We start from the raw sequence: 22,295 nt of genomic DNA on the forward strand, positions 1-22,295 counted from the left end.
AGAGAGATGTTCATTGCCAGATTATTATGGTTGCAAAACAAAATAAAAAAAGTAAATTATCCAAATATTTACCAATAAGTAATTAAAATTATGTTACATTCATTCAACAAAATAATTTGGAGCAATCAAAAATGATGATATAAATAAGTAATTATTTACTGACATGGAAAGATGCTAAATCTTATAATTACTAAATGAAAAAAGCTGGTTTCAGAGAATGATCCTAATTGCAAAAGAATACATTTATGAATCTGTGCCTAGAGAGACATCTTACAGTATACCATAAAAGTGTTAAAAAAAAGAAAAAGGTTAGTTTTATGTACTGGGACTACAAATCATTTTTACTTTCTTATTAATACTACATTATTTGAAAAGTTTTATCTATGTATTATTTGAAGAGTTTTTACAATATGCATATATTCTTTTCTAAAAGAAAATGATACTTTCATTAAAAGTTTTAGTTATTCATGTAGAAATTGGAGAAATAATAGAGATCAATTTAGGTTTCTATATTAAACTCATGAAAAAAATTGTTGAAATCTTGTTCCATGAAAATGTGCAAGCATGGCTAGGAAAAAATGAAAGAAAAATGCCTCCTGGAATTTATATTTTAATATTAGGTAATTCTTGAGTTTTCAAATACGATAATATTATTTTTAAATTGGGAAAATCAGTTTCAAATATATACATATATTAAAAAAATGAAAATATAACTATACACAAAAAGTTGTTATAACTCAATAAGAAAATGAATAAAACAGAAAAATAAAGAACATAAAAATTAACATATGAAATATAACTAGGTAATATATCTAAGAAAATATTGCTCAGATTGGCAGATTGATGAAACCAAGTGTTGGCAGGGTTATGAGGGAAAGGAAAAAAATCTCAATTTCTGGTAGGAGTGTCAAAATGGCACATCTTTCTGGAAGGAATATTGCCAACAAATAACAAAATAAAAATGTGCTATCCATTTTCTAGGACTCTATTTAATGGTAATAACCAGACCTGCAGGAATAGCTAAAGATGGCAAACACAGATGTCTATTAGTAAGAAACTATTTGTAAAATTATAGTCTGTACATTCAACGGAATACTATGCAGTCATTAACAGTGCTGTGATCTCTATATAATTTATACACAACAATTATGACCCCCTTCATGTAAATTTGTTCTCATAAGTTCTTAGCCACATCAATATGTAAAGAGTAATGAGATTTCAGGCTATTTCACTTTCTTCTTTGGCACTGTTTGTTTTTTACCGTGAGCATTCATCAATTCTATATAAACAACAGAATTATTACAATAAATTGAAAAGGCTACAAGAGCATTTCTGGTGTTGAAACTCTCACTATCAAAGCTGTAAGATGGTTATGAGAGGCAAATGCTAAACTCTGCACATGTTTAGAAGAATATTAATACATAGAATTATCCGCTGGTTGACATCTTACATGAAACCGGGCTATCAGCTCGCGATCCAGAGGCTTGGTCACTGACAGCTGACCTGAGATGGGGTTGATAATGAAGATACCAGTTGGAGGCTGGTCAGCTCCCGGCCCAGTCACGCTATACCTCAGTGAAAGGTTTTTATCTCTATCGGACCTGATCTGAGGATCAAGAAGACAATCGCATTAAACGAGAGACTAAATGAGCTCATTATCAGATTTCATGCCACACTGCATGCCCTTTTCAGTTACAAACTTACACCATCTCTTCCCAGAAAACCACTGAAACTCTCCCAGTCCTGTTCCTCCTCCTCGCTTCTTGGTGATACGCTTCAAAAAGAGATGTCACCTATCACCAGAAAGACTGGGGGCCATGTTAACATCTAACAAAACACTCACTAAGAGCAGTGCAAAAAGTCAAAATTAAGGAGTGTCAGTTTTTAAACAGAATCAAATTCTATCCTGGGAATTCGTAGGTTAGAATATTTAACCCAGTAACAGGTGTCCAATTTAATGAAAATAAAAATTGCTTACCTTTTGGTATCAGTTAAGATAATTCTTGTCTAACCATGGTGTGAAACAGCCTCACATGTGAACCCTAAGATTATGGTTGAGCCTGGAAGTCAGATTTCTGTACTTGCATTGTACTGACAGTATTCATTGCAACCACAGCTTTCCATATCATTTTAAGGTGGCACCTATTACCCCAAATTCTTTATTAATAAAGCATACGAGAAATGATTTCAAAATGTATTTCCAAACTCTCAAAAATTATACCCATTATAGGCTCACTGCCTTCTCCTCCAAATGCAATTCCCAGGAAAAATAAATTTATAGATGAGCGGTCATAGGAACAGGCTACAGACAGGGAGGAGGAAGGACAGTACAGAGAAAGGGCTGACTGAGCAATAGTATTTAGAGGTGATAATAAGAGATATTTACATATTAGCTAAATACGCTTAATCCAGTAATAGAATCCAGTTTATTTTTTTTTAAGTTAAGGCAAAATTCTTTTTTTCTCATTCTCCATTAAAATATACAAATAGAAAACACCTTTATTTGCGGGTTATGTCATTCATTGTTAAATTGAATTATAATGTGCTTTAGAATAGAAGAGACAACACAAATAAATGATATTAAAATATACAGCTTTCAGTAAGCATGCATCGGAATGCTAAATTAATCATATACAGAAATATTTACTTTCTAATAAACTATATAAAGTTGAATTTTTTTAACCCCTCCCAAAATAATAATAATAAATAGGGATAAAATGACTTTGTCTTATTTTCCTTTTGTAATAAATAATGGGTTGCTAATTTTACTAAACAAGTAGAAATATCTGCAATTTTTTCTCTGTGTCTGAAGCCCTGCATTTAGAGTAACTGAAAAAAACTCACTTGTCAGATTTGAAAGCCTATGTTTTGGCACAGCCCCGGGGATTCTGTTAATGGTATCAGAGGTCATTTTTTTTTCTTTAAAACTCTCAAAAGCACTTAGTTCTGGCATTTTTAGCAATGATTGCCCCTTTACTTTTTCTTTGGGCCATAAGCTATCTATAGAGGGCAAAGATCATCATGGAGAGCAGCTTCCAGACAGGGAAGCTAAGCTGTGTGCGTGTTGTGGGAAAGGGTGTGGTACGGGTGTGAATGCATGGTGAAGTCAGGGCGTCTGTATTCACAGTGAACAAACTTTATCATCCATGGTGTATAGGACCTGTTCTACCTATAAATAATCTGAGATATAAAAAAAACGAGAAGAAGCTCTCTACAACACCATAGACACTTCATCTCTACAAAAACATATTTTTTTAGTATGAATATGTCGCAAACTCTACCTTGTGAAAAAAAAGACAAAAGCATTTCTAACATACACTTAACACAGGCCACAGTTAAAATTGTGCCACCCTACCCTGACAAGCTCCTGAGGAAAGGGTCCTCTGGAGTTTTCCGGCAAGTTGATTGGAGGGATAACCCAGTCTCTCTTCTGCCTTTGTAGATGGCCGTTGTGCTTAGTCAATTGTCTTGGGAATACTATTTCTTCAATTTCTTGTGATTCCTTTGCATTAAAATACAAGACATTCCTCAGTTCTAGGAAAAACAATTTTCTGAAAGTACATCAATATCAATGAATACTTGAAAGTGTAGGAATCACAGCTTATTACGAACAAGAAAATAAGTCTGGAGACCCTTTCCTCGTCCCTCTGTTAAAATAACAGAACACACCATAAAATTTTTGGGTTACACCGTTCATTGAAAAATTGAATTCCAAACAATTTATTAGGTGGCACAGCTGTGTAAACTATTTGCAGTTTCAATAAACCATCTTAGATAGTAGTTAATATTGAGCAAAATTTAATAGTACCCTTTTACACATTTCTCATTAGTTTAAACCACAGTTCAGGTAATGTGCTACTGTACATTAAATTTAGATCTTGATGTGCTAAAATATAATTTGAATTCCAAGGGAAGTTTAATACATACTGCTAAGGAACGTCTCAAATATTTATGACCCTATTAAATCCCACAGAATTAATGCTGTAATTATTCTAAACCTATGTCAGCCATGATGGATGCTGCAGATGACCCACTTCACACACTGGGTATTAATCTCTGCTGGATGTCAACATTTTCTTCTATTTCTCCCTATATCTGTAGAAAGTTCAGCCATTAGCCCTTGCTGCTTCAGTGCAAATATCCAAGCTAGTGTGCTGGAACACAGCGAACCATCAACCACAACAAAAGCATCTTTTCACTTGATTAGTTATGAATTTCTCACTTTATATTACCCAAACGACATGATTCCCCTTAACACTTAATAGATTAACAAATTACATTTCACAATAATGAAAGTCCAACACTGGTATAAGAGAAAAATGGTATCTTTTCATTTGATACATTTATTCATATTTGATTATGGGTGTGTATATCACATTTACAATTAAATAGCAGAAATGAATGTGTATATTCCTATCTCCCACAGTACAATAAATATACGAAATGTAATAGTCATAGTTCATAAAATCATGAACTTCAGAATACACGGGTGTGGAGCCCCCACATGTTTGTTTTGATTAACTCAAAGAACTAGAATATTCAGAAACTAATAATGTCATCATTACTGTAATGTTATCATTACATTATCTTTACTGAAGAAGTTATTGTATCTTATTAAAAATTCTTAATATAGTGACTTATACAAAATAAGTACTCAATAAATGGTTGTTGAATTTAATCAAACTGTACTCCTTTGGAAATGTACCTTACTTATTTTATCTTGGCTCATAGCAGCTTCCACCAGAGGGAGTACATCATTCCTAAAAGTCATGTCCGTAGTATAAATAATTCATACTCCCCAATTTGATTATTAAGGGACAAGACAACAACCCAATACTCCGAGCCAGAAATGCTTTCCTCTTACTACTGTAAATCTGAACTTCCCATCTAATAAATTTGACTGGTGACATCCAGCAAAGACTTGTTTATTTTGTGGTTATATTTAAAAGCTTGTAAAGCTTCTAAGAAATTTAAAACAAACAATGACGACTAATTTAAATTAAGTTGTGAATCTCAAAGTATAAACAAACCTTTCAAATACAATTTCAGATTGCTTAAAATATATTTAGTCTAAACATCTTATGAGATTAAAAACACAACAAAATACTGTTGAAGTGACTGAAGTCGATAATTCAAATACTGGCTGCCCCTTAATGTGACATAAAGCAAAATATGTATTTAGTCAAACTGTATAAATCTGATATTTAAACATAACTCCAAAGCCGTATTTGGATAGTCTACCTTCACTGAATCCTCTGGTAAGGCTCGCTGGAGGCTCAATTTTACTGCTACCTGCCACTTTTCCTGAGTCTCTTTGTCTTGGGCATATACCAGGAACTTCGCGTGCTCAGAAGAGAGGGGAAAGCTTCTCACAGCGTATACCACGCCGTCTTCATCCACCTTAAAATCTGCTGGCTCGCTGCTTTCATACTGTACTTTCCTTTTTCCATTGCAGTTGCTAAACTTCACTGTAAAAGATAATAAATATATAAGTGTAATTATTCTACAAAGGCAAAAACACCTCACGTCTAAATCTACATGCTGCTTAGGTTAAAGGATAAAATGCAGTAACATGAAACACGAACGTTTTATTTTTACATTATTAAAGGAATTCTCATACTAGAGAATACCAGATTGTGGTTCTGAGTCGTTCCCCAGCATCTCCTTGTTCCAAAGCCCTCCCTTGTCCTTCACATTCCCCTAGATCTTGGGCCCTCAGGTACACCTGCTCTTCCCCCCATGCCTCTCACTGATATTGCCTGCCACTCCCTAACAAACTCCTACTCATCCTTCAGGACCCAGCTCCAAAGTCACTGAAGGTAGAACAGATCCCTTGTTCTCAGTCTTGGTCTAGCAATCTGAACTCTACTATCACAGTTTTATAGCCATGCCTGACACTCACTGTGAGATGTAGTTCAGGGCAAATTTTCTCAGCTATCTTGTATACCCTGCACATTTCCTGGCACACAGTCTTAATATATAATTTTTTCAATAAATGCTTAAAGGAAGAAAGCAGTAACATTTATTAATGTTGAATGCCCACTGTGCTCTAGAATTATAAGACCTTATGGTAATTAAAAGGTGAATAATTTGCAATTTCTAGTTCTCCTGGTGATTATAACAGTTCTATGAGGCAGTAACAATTTTATAAATTTTCAAACAGATGAAAATAAAGGTGTATTTCAAAATAAATTTTAACTAAAAATATCTATGTCTTAAGAATAGACGAAACAAAAAAATTTCAGTATTTTAATTATCTCTATCTTAAACGTAATGACTTAAAATTGAAAAAATAAAAGCAATGCCAGTCAGCTTATGTCTCATCGGATAACAAAACAAAAGTTAAACCATGTACTTAGAAATGTAGAACTAGACATAGTTAAGCCAAAATAAAATTATAAAATAATAAAAATATTCTCTAAGGAAGATTATTTCCTTTGAAATCCTTAACCATTCTTTTCGCAAAAAAATTCTATGGGAATAGCATAAAGGGATCAAAGAAAAAGCAATTTTTCTTTTCCGTAAACATGTGATGTTATGTCCTGACCACAATTACATAGAATACGTTTTGGAATACAATTAATAGGTATACATTACAAAATATAATCATATACACCTTTTGCATTTTTCAAGGATCTGAGTAAATTTTTTCGAATTCCCACCCCACATACAGATAGATGACAGTTCTTTTGTTTTCATTAATATAAATTCACTGAGATGTGCACCAGACCACGGACAAATAACACGCATGCTTATTTCCCTCAGTACCCGTAAAATCCTTGATAACAGTAATAAAATACTTTACTGAATATATTATTTCCCACATAATCCCACATATATCATCCTTCTTCTTTCAAACATTTCACAATGAAAATAAAAGTTGTATCTGACACTAAATTATGTTAAACCAAAACATTCGTCTTTGGAGTAGAAGTATCCCAAAAGATACTTAATTACCCCATCTTACTTGCCATGTGATTTGAAAGTGAAAAACGGGAATCTTTTCTACAGAACAATGCCATCTACTGCTTATCTTTTATTAAAGACAACACAATGAAAAGCAAAATTGTTTTTGGGAACCCTGTTGAGAAATCAAAATGAAAGATTTTTACTATCTTTCTGTATGAAAAATACCTTTTTATATCATAAAAGGTATTCATGATACTTAACAAACATATAATCTGGATCAGAAAAAATTATATACTCTTTGCACTTTCTGGTTCATTTTTACCACTCCAGCATTAATCCTCATCAAGTCACACCTGGACTGTTGTGTCTGCGTCCTAGATGGCCCTCTCTCTGCTCCAGGTCACTGTGCTTAGTCCTAGACTTAGCACTGTGCTTAGTCCTAGACTAAGCCTCTGATGCTTAGTCAGGTCTGCTCCCTGCTTAATATCTGTAACATTCTAAGTAAACTCTTTCACCTAGTCTACAATGCTCTCTTAACTTGGTCACTGGGTCTCTTCAGTTTTACTTACATCATCTTCTAAAACATATTCTGCCCAGTAAGACAGATTACTTAGTCATTCCCCACCTCACTGCAGCCCACAGTCCATGCTCATCACCTTTTCTGGAATGCCTCCCCACACCACTCTCCATGCCACAGCTCCAGAGCCGGGCCATCGTTTGGGGCAAGAGTCCACTGGGGTGTCCTTGGGAAGATGGCAACCTCTCTCTCATTCGGAAAGGCTCTGAATTTTTCACTTTCAATTTTATTTGTTTTTGCATTTTTTGTCCACAGAAACACATATTAACACTTTACTTTTACTATAATAATAATTATAATAAATAATGTCTACTTATTAATGGTTTCATGTGACGAGATGTCTCCGTAAGCAGACTGTAAACACATTTTGGCTTCCTGACACTGAGTCTTGATTCTTCTGTTTCCTGTGACACCTAGCAGTGATAGGGACAGTATAAATGTTCACTAATTATCCATAGGCCAGTTGTAGAGCTTAATATCTTATAACTTTGCAAAAAACTAGAAAACAGACCAGAAACTTAGAAGTATGCCCAGCTTACTACAGCAACATTCGGCAACAACAACAAAAATCCAGGGACTTCAAATAATTTGGCTTTGTATTAGGTTGTTGGTAGTGAAAGAAAATGAATTAATATTTGTTGAATGCCAGGCATTGAACACGACACTTAGGATCATGTTATCTACTTTAACCTTAACAATAACCTCCTGAGGTGGGAATCACTATTTCAGTTATTTCAGACAGAGAAAGAAAACTCAGAGAGCCATCTCTGCCCATGGCTGTTGGACTCTTAGTGGTTCTCTCCTCTACAAAAGCCCAAAGGAATCTAACGGAACTCATGCCTTTTAAGTTATTGAAACCTAAACCTTTAACAAACAATAAAACTAAAGAAATAACAAAGAGGCTTGATAAATGCTTGTGAAAAGAATAATCCCACATTTAGATCTCTGAGAGTACCAATGTAAACAGCATACTAAAGAGAAGTCCTTAAATTGGAGTATGCCCTAAATCTCCAACAGAGGGGAGACCTGGAGCCCCTACGTTGTGGTGAGAGTATGTGGCAGGCGGAAGAGGAAAATTCATGCTCACGGTTACTCTGACCAACTATTCTGTTAATTTGGTACTCAGCTACCCATTTGGATTCAGGTGTCAGAATGACACAGGGAGGGCAAAAAGGAGGACGTTGAAAAAATGCATTAGCAAAGAAGGAAAAAATGTGCCTTTTCCTACGAAGGGTCAGTGCACATGCTATGACTGAGAAGTGGTTAACATCAGAAATCTGACACTGGAGAAAACACTTTGGAGGAAATTGCATAAAGGTCAGTTATTTGAAGTCAATTAGTTTTTCTATCACCCATGCCCCTAACCTATAACCAATATGAATTGGTTTAATATATCGGTTATTAAAGTGTTCTCAGTTTTTAAAACAAATGCTAATTCTTATTAGTTCTATAATAAAATAAGCAACATTTTTCACATTATTCAGGCTTAAAGAAATATTTTGTATTACATAATTCCCTTAGTACATTCATCCACTGGAATCTTTTTTTTTTTTTTTTGTGAGGAAGATCAGCCCTGAGCTAACATCCATGCCAATCCTCCTCTGTTTGCTGAGGAAGACCGGCCCTGAGCTAACATCTGTTGCCAATCCTCCTCCTTTTTTTCCCTTTTTCTCCCCAAAGCCCCAGTAGATAGTTGTATGTCATAGTTGCACATCCTTCTAGTTGCTGTATGTGGGATACCACCTCAGCATGGCTGGACTAAGTGGTGCATCAGTGCACGCCCGGGATCCAAACCCGGGCTGCCAGTAGCGGAGCGCGCACACTTACCCGCTAAGCCTTGGGGCCGGCCCCCATCCAGTGGACTCTTAATCCAACACCTTACTGAAAATAAGTCAATTGCCAACTAAAAAAGTTCTCCTTGGTGAAACATTAGTTCTGACTTCATCCTGTGGTTGTGAGTTAATACATGTAGTACAATGCCCGGCTCACAGCAACACGCTTAATCAATGATAACCACATTTTGCTGTTTCAAGTCACACAAATTAAAAAGCTTATTAATTTCAATGGGTGTTATGGAGTGAACTGTGTTCCCCAAAATTTATGTTAAAGCCCTAACTCCCAGTACCTTAGACTATAATTGTATTTTGAGACCTGGTTTTTGGGGGTTTTTTTGGTGAGGAAGATTGGTCCTGAGCTATATGTGTTGCCAATCTTCCTCTTTTTGCCTGAGGAAGATTGTCCCTGAGCTAACATCCGTGCCAATCTTCCTCTACTTTATATGTGAGACGCTGCCACAGCAAGGCTTGATGAGCAGTGCATAGGTCCGCACCCAGGATCCGAACCTGTGAACCCTGGGCTGCCAAAGCGGAGCACATGAACTTAACCACTACACCACCACGCTGGTCCCAAGATATGGTTTTTAAAGAGGTAATTAAAGTTAAATGAGCTCATATGGGTGGGCTCTCATCCAATATGACTGGTGTCCTTATAAGTAGAGGGAATTTGGACATAGACATGCATGTACACAGAGGAAAGACCATGTGAGGACACAGAAAGAAGGCAGCCATCTGCAAGCCGAGGAGAAAGGTCTCGAGAGAAACCAAACCTGCTGACACCTTGATCTTGGACTTCTAGCCTCCAGAACTGTGAGAAAATATATTTCTATTGTTTAAGCCACCCAGACTATAGTATTTTGTTATGGCAGCCCTAGCAAACTAACACAATGGGTAACACGTGAATTCCATTTATTAACAACTGGTCAACATTTATAGCCTGCTGTTTTGTTCACTTATGACGTAGATATAGCTAAGAATATTTTCTCAAATTTGACGAGATTCACCTCTGCCCTAGGACCAAGCACTGAAACTTACTCAAGAGGAGTTTTTTTTTTTACAAAAACTTAGAGGTTAATGGAAGAAAAAGGGGGAAACAGCTATGTTATAATCTTAGTTATAGCACTAATATATACTTATAATTTATAAATTATATTTATTTGTAATTTATAGCTTTTCAAAAAGGTTTCCATGAGGACTATGACAAAATATGCATACAAAAAAGTCTGATCAAAAATAAAAAGGAGAGTGGACAGAAGCCATTTGGAAGGGAGAAAGAGATATCCAAGGGACATAGTTTATATTATAATTATTAAAATTAGATTTAAAATTTAACTTTGAAGATGAGGAAAACAGGCAAACATCACAGACATTTGACTCTTATGAGAAGGAATATCTAGTTCACAGAAACCAAGTTGTTTCTGTTTCTGTTATTAAAACATTTTCCTAATGGATGGTAGGTAAAGAACTCTGAGTAACATAAGGAGTAAGATTTTGTTTTTTTTGTTTTTTTTTTTTTGTGAGGAGATCAGCCCTGTGCTAACATCCGCCAATCCTCCTCTTTTTTTTTTATCTGTGCCCATCTTCCTCCACTTTATATGGGACGCCGTCACAGCATGGCTTGCCAAGCAGTGCGTTGGTGCGCGCCCGGGATCCAAACCAGCGAACCCCAGGCCGCTGCAGCGGAGCGCGCGCACTTAACCGCTTGCGCCACCGGGCCGGCCCCAGGAGTAAGATTTTCAACTTTTATTTTCCAAAACATGAAGCAGTTTTAACATTTTTTTTATATATGGGTTTTTAAGAAAAGATGATGATAAATTTATTTTAAATTAAAATACATCCTTAGCAGTGAAACTACCCTGTATGAGGCTTAATGGCAGATACTTGACGTTATGCATTTGTTAAAACTCACAGAACTGCAGAACACAAAGTGTGAATCCTAATGTAAATCAGGGACTTTAGTTACTAATAATGTATCATTATAGGTTGTAACAAATGTGCCACACTAATGCACAATAAGAATAGGGAAAACTGGGGTGAGGAGGATATGGAAATCTCTATACTTTGTGCTCAATTTTTCTGTAAACCTAAAACTGGTCTAAAAAATAAAGTCTATTAATTTAAAAAAATGCTTCCTTATAGGTGATGGTCTAACTTGGTATATGATTAGATATTTGAAAGGAATGGATAGTCAATATTCTCAGTCTCTCACAAACACGAGTTCCAGTGAATCGCCTCCAGGTGGTATTAGTTGGAGCTGGATAATATAACTGAATCAATTACTTTACATAAATACTAGGTAGGGAGATATTGAGTTAGTGTTTCATGAAAGTCTTAATATTTTATCAGACACATGCAATAAAGTTGAAATTCTATTATTTTAAAAATAATCAAGGAACTTGAAATATTTTTCTGACAGAACAATCTTCCTTACATAAAAACATTAATTTTGCTTAAGTGCTCAGATAACTCAAAGTAGAAATTCTAGAATCTTATAACATAAGAGAAAAGGAATAAATTTCCTGAGACAACTGAAAAACCAGGCTTGATCTACTGGATTATTCAAGTTTAAAACAACTCGATACACAATTAAACGTTTGTGGCTAAAAACATCATATTAACAAGAAATTCATGATTAGAGCTATTGCATAGTTTACATCCATAATATGTAGTTACTGTTTTTTAACCCACATAAAATTTTGTTAATATGATTAATACAAAATTAAGCATCAGAAAAATAACTATCTTAAAGTGCTTTTTGACTCTTAAAGTGATACTTCAAATTAATGTTAACCATAAAACTATAATATCCTTGTAAAATATTAACAGGAAACCACAGATCTTATACATTAAATGTATTAGCAGCTAAAGGCACTACATAAACTATATGAATGAAAATATGCAAATACACACAAATGGTTTATAATTTTTGCTCAAGTGAAACATCATACCATATTTAGCAACAATTATAAGAGTACACTAAAATATTTTTGTGCCTAAATATGCTTTTAAGTTTTTTATTGTTTTTTCCACATTAATGGATATTTTTGAAGGCACAGTGCAAAAACAGAAATGGTTTCACAGTATTAACAGAAGTTCTTCCATACACAGAGCAATATTTATTAATGAACACGTATCTATTAATGAAGAAATGGGAGGGATGGAGGAAAGAGCTGTCTCAACAGTAAGTATTTCACAGTTTTTTTACTTATAGATTCCAATGTAGAATGGTTACCAAGTGCAAGTTTGCTCATAAATCTGAAAAATCTGCTTAGACATTCTTTTGCCACTCCAAGACCTTTCTGAGTTTCAATTTGAGGAACAATTTTTCCTAGAACAAGTGAGTAGCCATTCCAGGGTCTACCGTCCTTTTCACACATGCACAATGGGATACACTAGAGGTAGTCTGGGAATGTCCAAATGGGCCGTGGCAAAAAAAGTCATTACATTTTCTTTATAGCATATAATCATGAAAAGAAAAATGAAATAAAGTTTTAGGAAACATATTGACTATTAAATATACATAAAACTTCCAAATAAAATATTTTAAAAATCTTTAAGGAGAGTTTGAGCTTGTTTTCCTGAAATACCTTTTTTATAGCAAGTTTTATGATTGAGATATTAAATTCTTGATAATTACCATCAATGAAAACTTTATTCACAAAAGTCAGTGGAAGCAAATGGTAGCAAAGAATTCATCACTTTTTCTCCAACTGACAGAAAGATCTTTCTTGTCATGAACCACAAGGGATACATTTATTAAATTTCATGGTCCTTCCTTTTCTTACATCGACAAATATAATGTTGAAATTCCTTGTGGAAATGCAAAAGCTTTTCAAGTTTTTTCATATTAAGTATTTTAAAATAATGATAAAACCTTACTTCAAGCATGCACAGGTACCGCTCTAATTGTCTTAATACTTTTTCTTTAGAATTTAAAATATAACATCAACTAAATATCACAAGTGAATCATTTTTATCCCTTTCCAAAGTTGAATTTTTGCTTCAAAGCCATAACATCTGTGAGTATGTGTAATATTTTTTACATGGCCTTTGCAGTTTTCAATTAAGTTCATTCAGGTGCTCCAAAATGTCAGTTAAGTAAGCTATTTTTTCAAGTGAATAACTCTCCTCCAACAAATCTACAGTGAGCAGCATTCAAACATACTCACAGTCCGTGTTTCTATTAGCTAATAAACTCTTGAAAAAAAAAAGTCCTTTAGACAGCTTGTATACTTTGGTATATATCAGCAAATATGGTATTCTAATCCCTTACCTTTGCATAAAGCTGTAGCCATTTATTTTCATAATATCAATTTATGTGGATTTAAGATTTACGAGCAAACTTTTATATACAAGAGCTTTGATATGAGTAAAACTAACAGAATCACAGGGCTCTCAGATTTAACTCTTGATGTTTATATCTTCATACCATTTATAGCCTTTATACCTTCATACCAGCCTCATGTAATGTTTGCTTAACATCTTGTTTTAAAGTATTCATTTGTCTCCTTGATACAATTTACAAAAGTTTGCTTTGCTTTTTTTTTTGCAGAATAAATAATGCTCTTCAAAGATTCTAACCACTATTACTAACATTTATTAATTCCATAAAGTCATCCACATGCAATGATAACTTTTTTGATTTAATAATCTTTTTGATTATTAAATGTCACTATGATGTGTGACATGCCATCACTCCCTCCCCTGAGTGTATTATTCAAAAGTGGCTCCTTTTCTATTTCTTCTACTTCATTGGTGCTCAGTATACCGTTGATGTATATAAAGACTGGTAAAATAAGGAATTTTGCATTTGTGTGAGGCACTTTGGCTTAAAGCATTAAATGTGAAATATTTAAATGGCTTTTAGAGCTGGATCATATAGTGCCAAACTCAATCTCATAAAAGAATTTTCTCGCTTTCTGCTTAAAAAAGTCCAAAAGTTCTTCTGCCTAAAATGGCTGTTTTGGGGAATGGTGCCCACAAAATTTGTCCTGCATACAGCTTCATTTAATCGTTTTTACATTAAATAAAACATTTAGACCAAGTGGGAGAATAATTACAAGGACACACAAACTCCAATTTGAGGGAATCATTATTACATTACCTAATTAGTAATATAATATATATAAATAATAATGCAATAAATAATATTATGTAATAATATAATATAAAAATAATATAAGATATACAAATAAATATATATAATGTATAAAAATATATATTTAAGCTCTTCTGCATTTTTAAAATACTTTAAAATAAAGCATACGAGAAACTTGAAAAATTAAATATCCTATAATGTAAATTAGAATACTGAATATTCATTTTCACTTAATTTAACAATTCAAAGTTTAAAAAACTTACAAAATATATTCATTATTTATATTTGTGGATAATCAAAAAATATTATGAAAAAGTCATTTTCTGCAACCTATGGTCCTGTTTAGTAATTTAGTAAATTTTATGTCCAGAAAAACCAACTAATTTAATTCTAAGAAATTTGTTTCTAAAAACCTATATAAATTTAACATAATACAGACACTTTAATTATAAAAAACACACAAAAATTATTAATTTCGATCAAGTATAAGACTTTATTTTAAAATCCAATAGGAAAGAAGAAAAAAAAGCAAAAGAAGAAAGAGAGGAAAAAAGAAAAAGAGGGAGGGAAGAAGAAACAAACAATTGAGAAAATTAACAAAATTAATGATTTTCTGGTACCTGACAAAAGCATAAAATGATAAAATTTATACATACCTTCTATTTTAGAACTAAATAGTGAAAACCATGAGCAAAAAATACAAGCACATTAAATTGAAAGAACAATACATTAATACTTGCTTAAAAACTTCCCTTAGAGTAAACATATTACAAAAGTAATGATCAGATAACTGGGGGGGTTCAGTGGGAAAGGGGAGATTTTGGTGCTTGCTCCATGGACAAGCTTTTGGTCAACAAGATGACCTGGGGAGATGCTATGTGGAGACTTGAGTCTATGCAAGTTGTACTCAGCAAAATAGAAATCAATAAAATTAATAACTTTCACTGAGATTTTAGAGAAAGCCATAAAAGAGCACTCAAATATAATTTTAACTGTTGTCAGTTAATTTATTGAACTGTTTTATTGTAAAAATGCCTTCACATTTTTAACACCATAAAAAAGTTCACCCGTGAGTATCCATAGTACACCTGTACCCCATTCTTGGGATTCTGGCTGGGAAACACTGATCTATTTTGCCATACTGCTGAAATATTAAGGCTTAGGTAGGCATTACTAAATGCTCTCAGTTTTCTTCTCCTTCTTAGACATTCAGAGAGACGACACTTCTCATATCCCTTGACCTTGGCCATGACCATGTGGTTTGCTTTGGCCAATAAAATTTGGTGATTGAAGAGACACATATCACTTTCCAGCAGAAGCATTTAAACTCTTTTCCCGCAGTGGCAATTATGAAAGAACGTGTTAAATGGAGGTAATACAAAATCAACCCACCCCGGGATGACCACCACTCAACAGAGAGTTGCCCCGGGGAGTCACCTGTTTCCACAATGGACTTCACATGAAGGAGAAACTGATGTTTCTCTGTGCTAGGCACAGAAGACTGGAGGTAATTGTTACTGCAGCACACCCCAGCCTATCATGTCTGACAAGACCTCAACCTGAGTGACCTAAACCCTTCTCAAGGCAGTAGAATGAGGATGAAGTGTCTATGAAACGAAATAAATAGAAACCAAACTTATTAAAGATGAAAATCATAAAACAAAAAAATTTCTTCTTCCTAAAAGTCTTGGTATTTCCCCACCAAAGGAACAAGCTTTTATTGTAATGTTCTCTAAAACGTTATGAAATCTATTAGAGAAGCTGTTATTTCATTTCTTTTCCAAGGAAAGTCATGTAATATTTAACTAACAGCTGTATACAAGTTGCCACAAATAAAAGAAAGAAAGAAAGAGCTATGATATTCTTCTTTGGTATGAAACTGAAAAAAATCAAAACAAGCAGTAGGGATCATATAGAAGAATGATTATGACATCAAAAATATGAAATTTAAATTTTCAATAGTCCAATAATGTTATGCATACAATTTTATATATTAAACTATTGGAAAAGCGATAAGATTATTTCATTCTCCCTTGTATGCATCCTAATAACTCAACAAATTGTAAGCTGTTCCCCGCTTCATTGATATTCTTCCTCCAGGCATCTCCATGCCATGAAATTCAATGAAAACCCTTTCTTTTGACAGAATCCAGCTAAAAGTATATAAAATTATCAGTGCTCAGGCAGAATTATTCTCCTTTTTTGCAGAATGTGCCCATTAACAAATTACATTGAAATGCCACTACCTCTAATTAAATTACTCTGACAGAGCACAGGTTGTGTAGAAGCTCCTTTTCCCAACTGTATGGTTATTAGTCTCTGAAATTTGATGCAAATTTATTTAGCCTCATATTTCGGGCTACTTATATCAACAAAGAAGGAATCCTAATTCCTAATTATTGTGACAGGTTTTTACTAATTTTTAAAGAAAATGAGCTTTCTGAAAAACAGAAATTCTTGCTAATTGGAGTTTTCTAAAACACCGCTAGAAAAGGAAAAAAACAACCTAAACTAAACTAATCTTGTGTCTAAATCAGTTTTGACAATGTGGCCTCAAAATGTGTCACAAAAACCAGAAAGAATGAATGTCTCCCCAGAAATGCCACCTTACTAAGACATGGGCACACCAAGGAACACAAGGATGTTATATGTTTTATGAAACTTGAATAAAAGAAAGAGGTTCATAGAACATAATGTTCATTAAGCAAATTAGCTCTACAGTATTACAAGATATCAAATTAACTGAAATTAAAGTCTATTGAACTATTAAACTATTAAATCCCAAACCATTTGCTGATAGTAAAGTTACAAAACAAACAGGGTAAGATTTCACCCCAAACATGCAAAACAATTTTAAAAAGATTTATTCTTTTACTCATTATTAGCAGAAAAAGATCATGGTCATATACGAAGAAAGATCAATGTAAATAAAACATCTCTTGAAAATTTGCCATAATAATACATAATTCACAGTTTAAAAGCTGAATTCCCACTTACTACTGCCAGTCCCCTCGAAAGATATATCAGCTCACTAATCACTGGAAAGAACTTTGTAAATAACAAAGTTGGACTTTCTACAGAAAGCAAACCATAAAAATTTAACAAAAGCAATATGAAAACCCACAACATTACACGCGTTATTTCTAAAGGCTGCCTACGTTCTCTGAACATTAGCAACGTGTGTATTAAGTATCTAATATATGCAGGATTCCATAAAAATTTCATCAGTTACTACTTCTTTCATAAAACCAACGAAGTTACTCAAAGCAATTACATAAAATCCCTAAGTTGCCAATGAAACTTAAATAGTAAAATCAATTAACAAATTCTAATATAAATTCAATTAGTGTGTTATTGCTTGGGAAATATCACCATATAATCTGGAAAAAGAACACATGGCCTCCTGGTCCATCTTATTATTATTGTCTCACTACATCACTTTCCCACTTTTTAAAGAATTATTGTATATCTAGAAAGCTCTCTAGTAGCATAAAAGTATTTTTCCAACAACCTAAATGGATAGTATTTCTCAGATCCAGTTCAACTCACTCTACCACATGTAGTCACAAGGAAAACAAGGGCAAGTAATCTATGACATATAAGAAAAAAACGGGCTGTGATTTTTAATGCATTAACATGTAATAAAGGGACATTTACAGATTATTTGATTTTACACCAATGTATAAATATTTGAGTAACGCTCTTTTTAAATAAACTTATTGATATTTAGCAATTATATTGTATACTTACTAAATCTTTATTATAGTGTCCAGAACTGCAGTCATTTCAAAATGCTGTCATTGGTTTAAAACAAACAAACAAAAAAATAAAACAAAAACTCCTCTTCAGAAGTGTTCCCTCTCCCTGTTACAGCCCCAAATGAACATCTCTGTGAACACACCAGCAGTCTGAATTCCTGGGCAAAAATCTGCTTCAACTGACAATAATAAGCCTTATCCTCATTAATGGGTAGACATTTCCTGTTGGAGAAATGATTACACTTCCATTTCACCATTCTCATTAATGATACCAACGCGAATGAGATTAATTGTCATCTACTGTAACATTATGGCCATCTCATGTATGCTGCACACCATGTGATTTATCTGCAAGCATTTAGGTGCATGAGTGTCTGTCTAGGAGCATTAATCTCACCGATCCTTCCTGAATGCCACTACAGCACTCTTAATCCAGCTCTTAGGTGTATTTATGAAGGGTCAAGGTATCTTTAAATTTCACAGACATAAAGATTTTGCACATTTAATTTACCCCATGTAAATACACAAGCATGTATTAAAATATTTTCATTATATTAACCAAGATAATGTCAATATAAGTATTCCACACACATATTATTTGCTTCCAATTTACCATTTCCCAGTCTGTATATTAGCTACAATAAATCGAGTTAGGCTAAAACAATATCCTTATCTTGTCCTGATAAGTGGATGCAATACGCAGACTAGTCTGAATCATTTTTTTGCCTAAAAGCCTCAGCGATACTAATGCTTAAGTATAATATATTAAAACCCCATTTTTAAAAAAACTAACTTAGATATTTGACTTCCAGAGGCATAAATGAAGTAAAACGACAGATGCAAATAACTGAAACAATGACAGAAAAAATACACAGCTAACAGGAATGATGAAAGACCCATTAAAATGTGAATTTCTCATCTAAAGAAACCCATTTTTTTAAAAAGCAGGGATATAAAAACCAAGAATAGATGGAAAGGCAAGGTATGAAAGAGACTGCAGATAGCGCTTCACGGCACAGTGGGTCCATATTTTTGATGTACTATCTTGTTCCAAACACACAGCAATAATAATAAAGTATAAAGAGTTAAAACAAAATAAGACAAAATCTAGGCAGGCTCAAAACAAGATGAATATCCCAGTGGACCAGAAATTAACTTAATGTAAATTGCTGCTTGGATAGGAAGCAAGCATGGGCATCTGGAAGTTCAGCTTCTGCAGGGTAAAGGAGCTTGAAGGTGAGAAGAAGTAGGGTACACATCTAGGATGCCACGCGACACCAAAGCATGGAGGTGGGGCTGGGGCTGAGGTTGGGTTTGTACAAGGGCAGAATGTGAGATGAAAAAAAGTCCCACTCACAAGGAGCCTGAAGTCTCCAAATCATTACACATCAGAAAATCTAATGCTAAGAACAGCCAATAAAACCAACAATCAGAGCCTAACACACTCCAAATGAAATTAATTTCATGGAATATTCTTCTGGTTCTCCCGATCCCACTGGTCACTCCTCCATCTCTGTAAGATGCCTTAAGTTTTAGCCTGGGACCTTCAATTCTCTCAATTCTCACCCTAGGTGATTTCAACCGAATCCAAGGCTTTAAAAACCACCTGTACAAACATGAATGTTGAACACATATGTACCAACCTTGACCGTGCCCCTGAGATCTAGACTCCTACTTGCAACTGCCCACTTGTCATCTCCACTTGGATATCTAACAGGCAACTCAAGCTGAACAGGTGCCAAAGCCAACTCTTGATTCACTCCTGCCCCCCAACAACAAACTCCATGGTAAACAGTTTCAGCCCTCATCCAAATGCTGAGACTACAAGTCTAGGAGTTGAGCTTGACTCCTTTCTTATTCCAAATGTAACGAATTTGAAAGTGCTGTCAGCTCTGCTTTCAAAATATATCCCCAATATGGCCATTTCTCATGACATCCACTGATACTATCTTATCACCAGCCATTATCTGGGCCGACTCATGGCTGGTCTAACTGGTCTGTCACTTTTACTCTCCATGACATCTATAGTGGCCTTTTAAAAATATAAATTAGATCATGCTCAATGGCTTCCTCTCACATGGAGATCAAAATCATTAACAAGGCCCTCAGCCCTGCAATTCATCCTCCTTTCCTCTTCCAGCTCATTGCAGTCACGCAGGCTCTTATGATTCCTCCAACAAGCCAAATTGATTCCTGCCTCACGTCCTCTTCTGTCTATTGGAAATATTACACAATGCAGGAGAGAAGAGATGAAAGAATGAAGGAGAAGGAAGAAGAAGCAAGAAAACTTGGGAAATCAGGCAGGAGATTGAATCAGCTGTCCAGGGAAAAGATCATCAGGCTCACTTGGGTCTTTTATAGGCTATATGGTTAAAGTTACTTTTCCTTAATTTTTCCAACTTCCTTCTTTTCTTTTCTTTCCATGTCACTGGTATTCAATGGATGATTAGAGTTGACTCCAGTCAAACCAGATAATGAATAAAAGGAACGTGAGACTCTCTTTTTATTAGCTAGTTTGACTAGAGATGAGTAGTATGAATCATAGAATGCACAGGGGAGGGGTGTAGCATATTATGCATTTTAATAAGAGCTAAGCAAGTAGAGAGGCAGCAAACAAAAGTGTTTTGATGTTTGCAATCTAGTGACCAGAACATTAGTGATAGCTAGGATGCCACAGATCACCCAGAGTCTGTGCTCTACTGTACCACATAGCCTCTCAAACACCACTGGACTTTGAAAACTTGCAAGAGGAATGAACAAATTCCAGCTAGCCCCTTAGTAGTCATGGACAAGGCCAGCAACAACCATAGTCTAGTGTTGAGCCAATGTTCATGCATATATGCATTAAGTCTCTTCAATATTGGGGAATAGTTAAGAATTAGCATAAAGAAACTTGTGGGTTCAGCATCTCAACCACCAATTATAACCCAGCTTTAATGAGAATGACTCTTAATATAAGGAAACAAAGGACAAGGGTAGAGTTTGTACCCACTTCCTCAGATCCAATAGCACTAGTCAATAATAACACATTAACTTGTTTTGTATGTATGTGCGAATCCATCTATGTATGTATAAAAGTGAAGTGTTTAGAACTATACTCTGAACAGAGTAAGTGTCAACTATTACTCTCATTACTGCTATTTCTAAGTCAGGAGTTCAGAGTTCAGAATGCTTGTGATATAATATGCCATTTGGATATCACCTACAATGATCTAAATACTTTCATGCACTTTTTTTATTGTTCATACAATAGTTTCCCACCTTTACACATAAAAAAATGTTTATTTGGGAAACAAAAGGTCACAGAGTGTAAGTTACCTGGTCACATTGAAAGTGGTGGCACTGATGCCTTAAGTTCTTGGGGGCATCCTGAGAAGCACCCACCACATTTCTGGACCAAGGGAAATTTCCATTTCTTGTTGAACCGCCCACATTCACTGAAGATTAACCAAATGATTCCCAGTCTACCAGGTAAGGTGAATACAGAGATGGATATGTCAAGGTCCCTGATGTCTAGAAGTTTAAATTTAGACAGAAAGGTCTTCAATCACTAACAGTAAAGTAAAACAATATAAAACAAGATGAGATAAACCAAAGCTCTTGACATTTATGTTTGAAGCGAGGAAGGGAATAACAAGATGTAATGGAAATGGCAGCCGGCTTTTAATCTGAGCATAGAAAGATGAACAGGATCCCACTAGGCTGCACGGGGATAGGTGAAAGGTGGTGGCTTCAGCATGAACAGAGCATGGAAGCCTGGCAGTGATGGTGCCTTCACAGAGGCATCAGTGTTATGTAAAGAGTGGTACCTGGATCAGCACAATTGTTCCTCATTCAACACCGTTATTAAGGATGAGTATTTGTGAAGGAGTTTTTCTAGGGCAACTTTGTTTAGCAAGGTGTTTTTAGGGCATATTATCTTTGTAGGGGGATGGATTTTTATGGGCTAAAGTCTTTTATTGAGAAAAGCAGTCTCCAGGTAAACCGAAAACCATTAGGCTGAAAGAAGAAATGTCAACATAGGCATGAACTAAAGATCTAATTACTGATGCACGTGAACTGGTTCACAGAATTTAGGGGCAGTGTGTGTGTGTAATGTGCATATCTGACAGTAGGGT

The 22,295-nt window shown here is 34.7% G+C and overlaps 1 protein-coding gene across 2 annotated transcripts in view; it reads right to left on the reverse strand.

Moving 5' to 3' along the window:
- The window catches only part of CDH2 (cadherin 2), a 210,081-nt gene that overhangs the window by 53,628 nt on the left and 134,158 nt on the right, over positions 1 to 22,295 (reverse strand). The window contains exons 1-4 of one of the 2 annotated variants that reach the window (XM_087439099.1): positions 7,800 to 7,830; positions 5,242 to 5,468; positions 3,356 to 3,502; positions 1,451 to 1,606 (exon numbers count right to left, since the gene is read on the reverse strand). In XM_087439099.1, coding sequence (XP_087295225.1) covers positions 1,451 to 1,606; positions 3,356 to 3,502; positions 5,242 to 5,468; positions 7,800 to 7,815 — 546 coding nt within the window. In that variant the 5' untranslated portion in view covers positions 7,816 to 7,830. Of the gene's footprint in view, positions 1 to 1,450; positions 1,607 to 3,355; positions 3,503 to 5,241; positions 5,469 to 7,799; positions 7,831 to 22,295 lie in introns of those variants that run through there. The other variant, XM_087439098.1, reaches the window with a different exon arrangement.

Source organism: Ceratotherium simum, chromosome 14 (assembly GCF_057802395.1).
Source record: "Ceratotherium simum simum isolate JZ-2026a chromosome 14, ASM5780239v1, whole genome shotgun sequence".
NCBI lineage: Eukaryota > Metazoa > Chordata > Mammalia > Perissodactyla > Rhinocerotidae > Ceratotherium > Ceratotherium simum.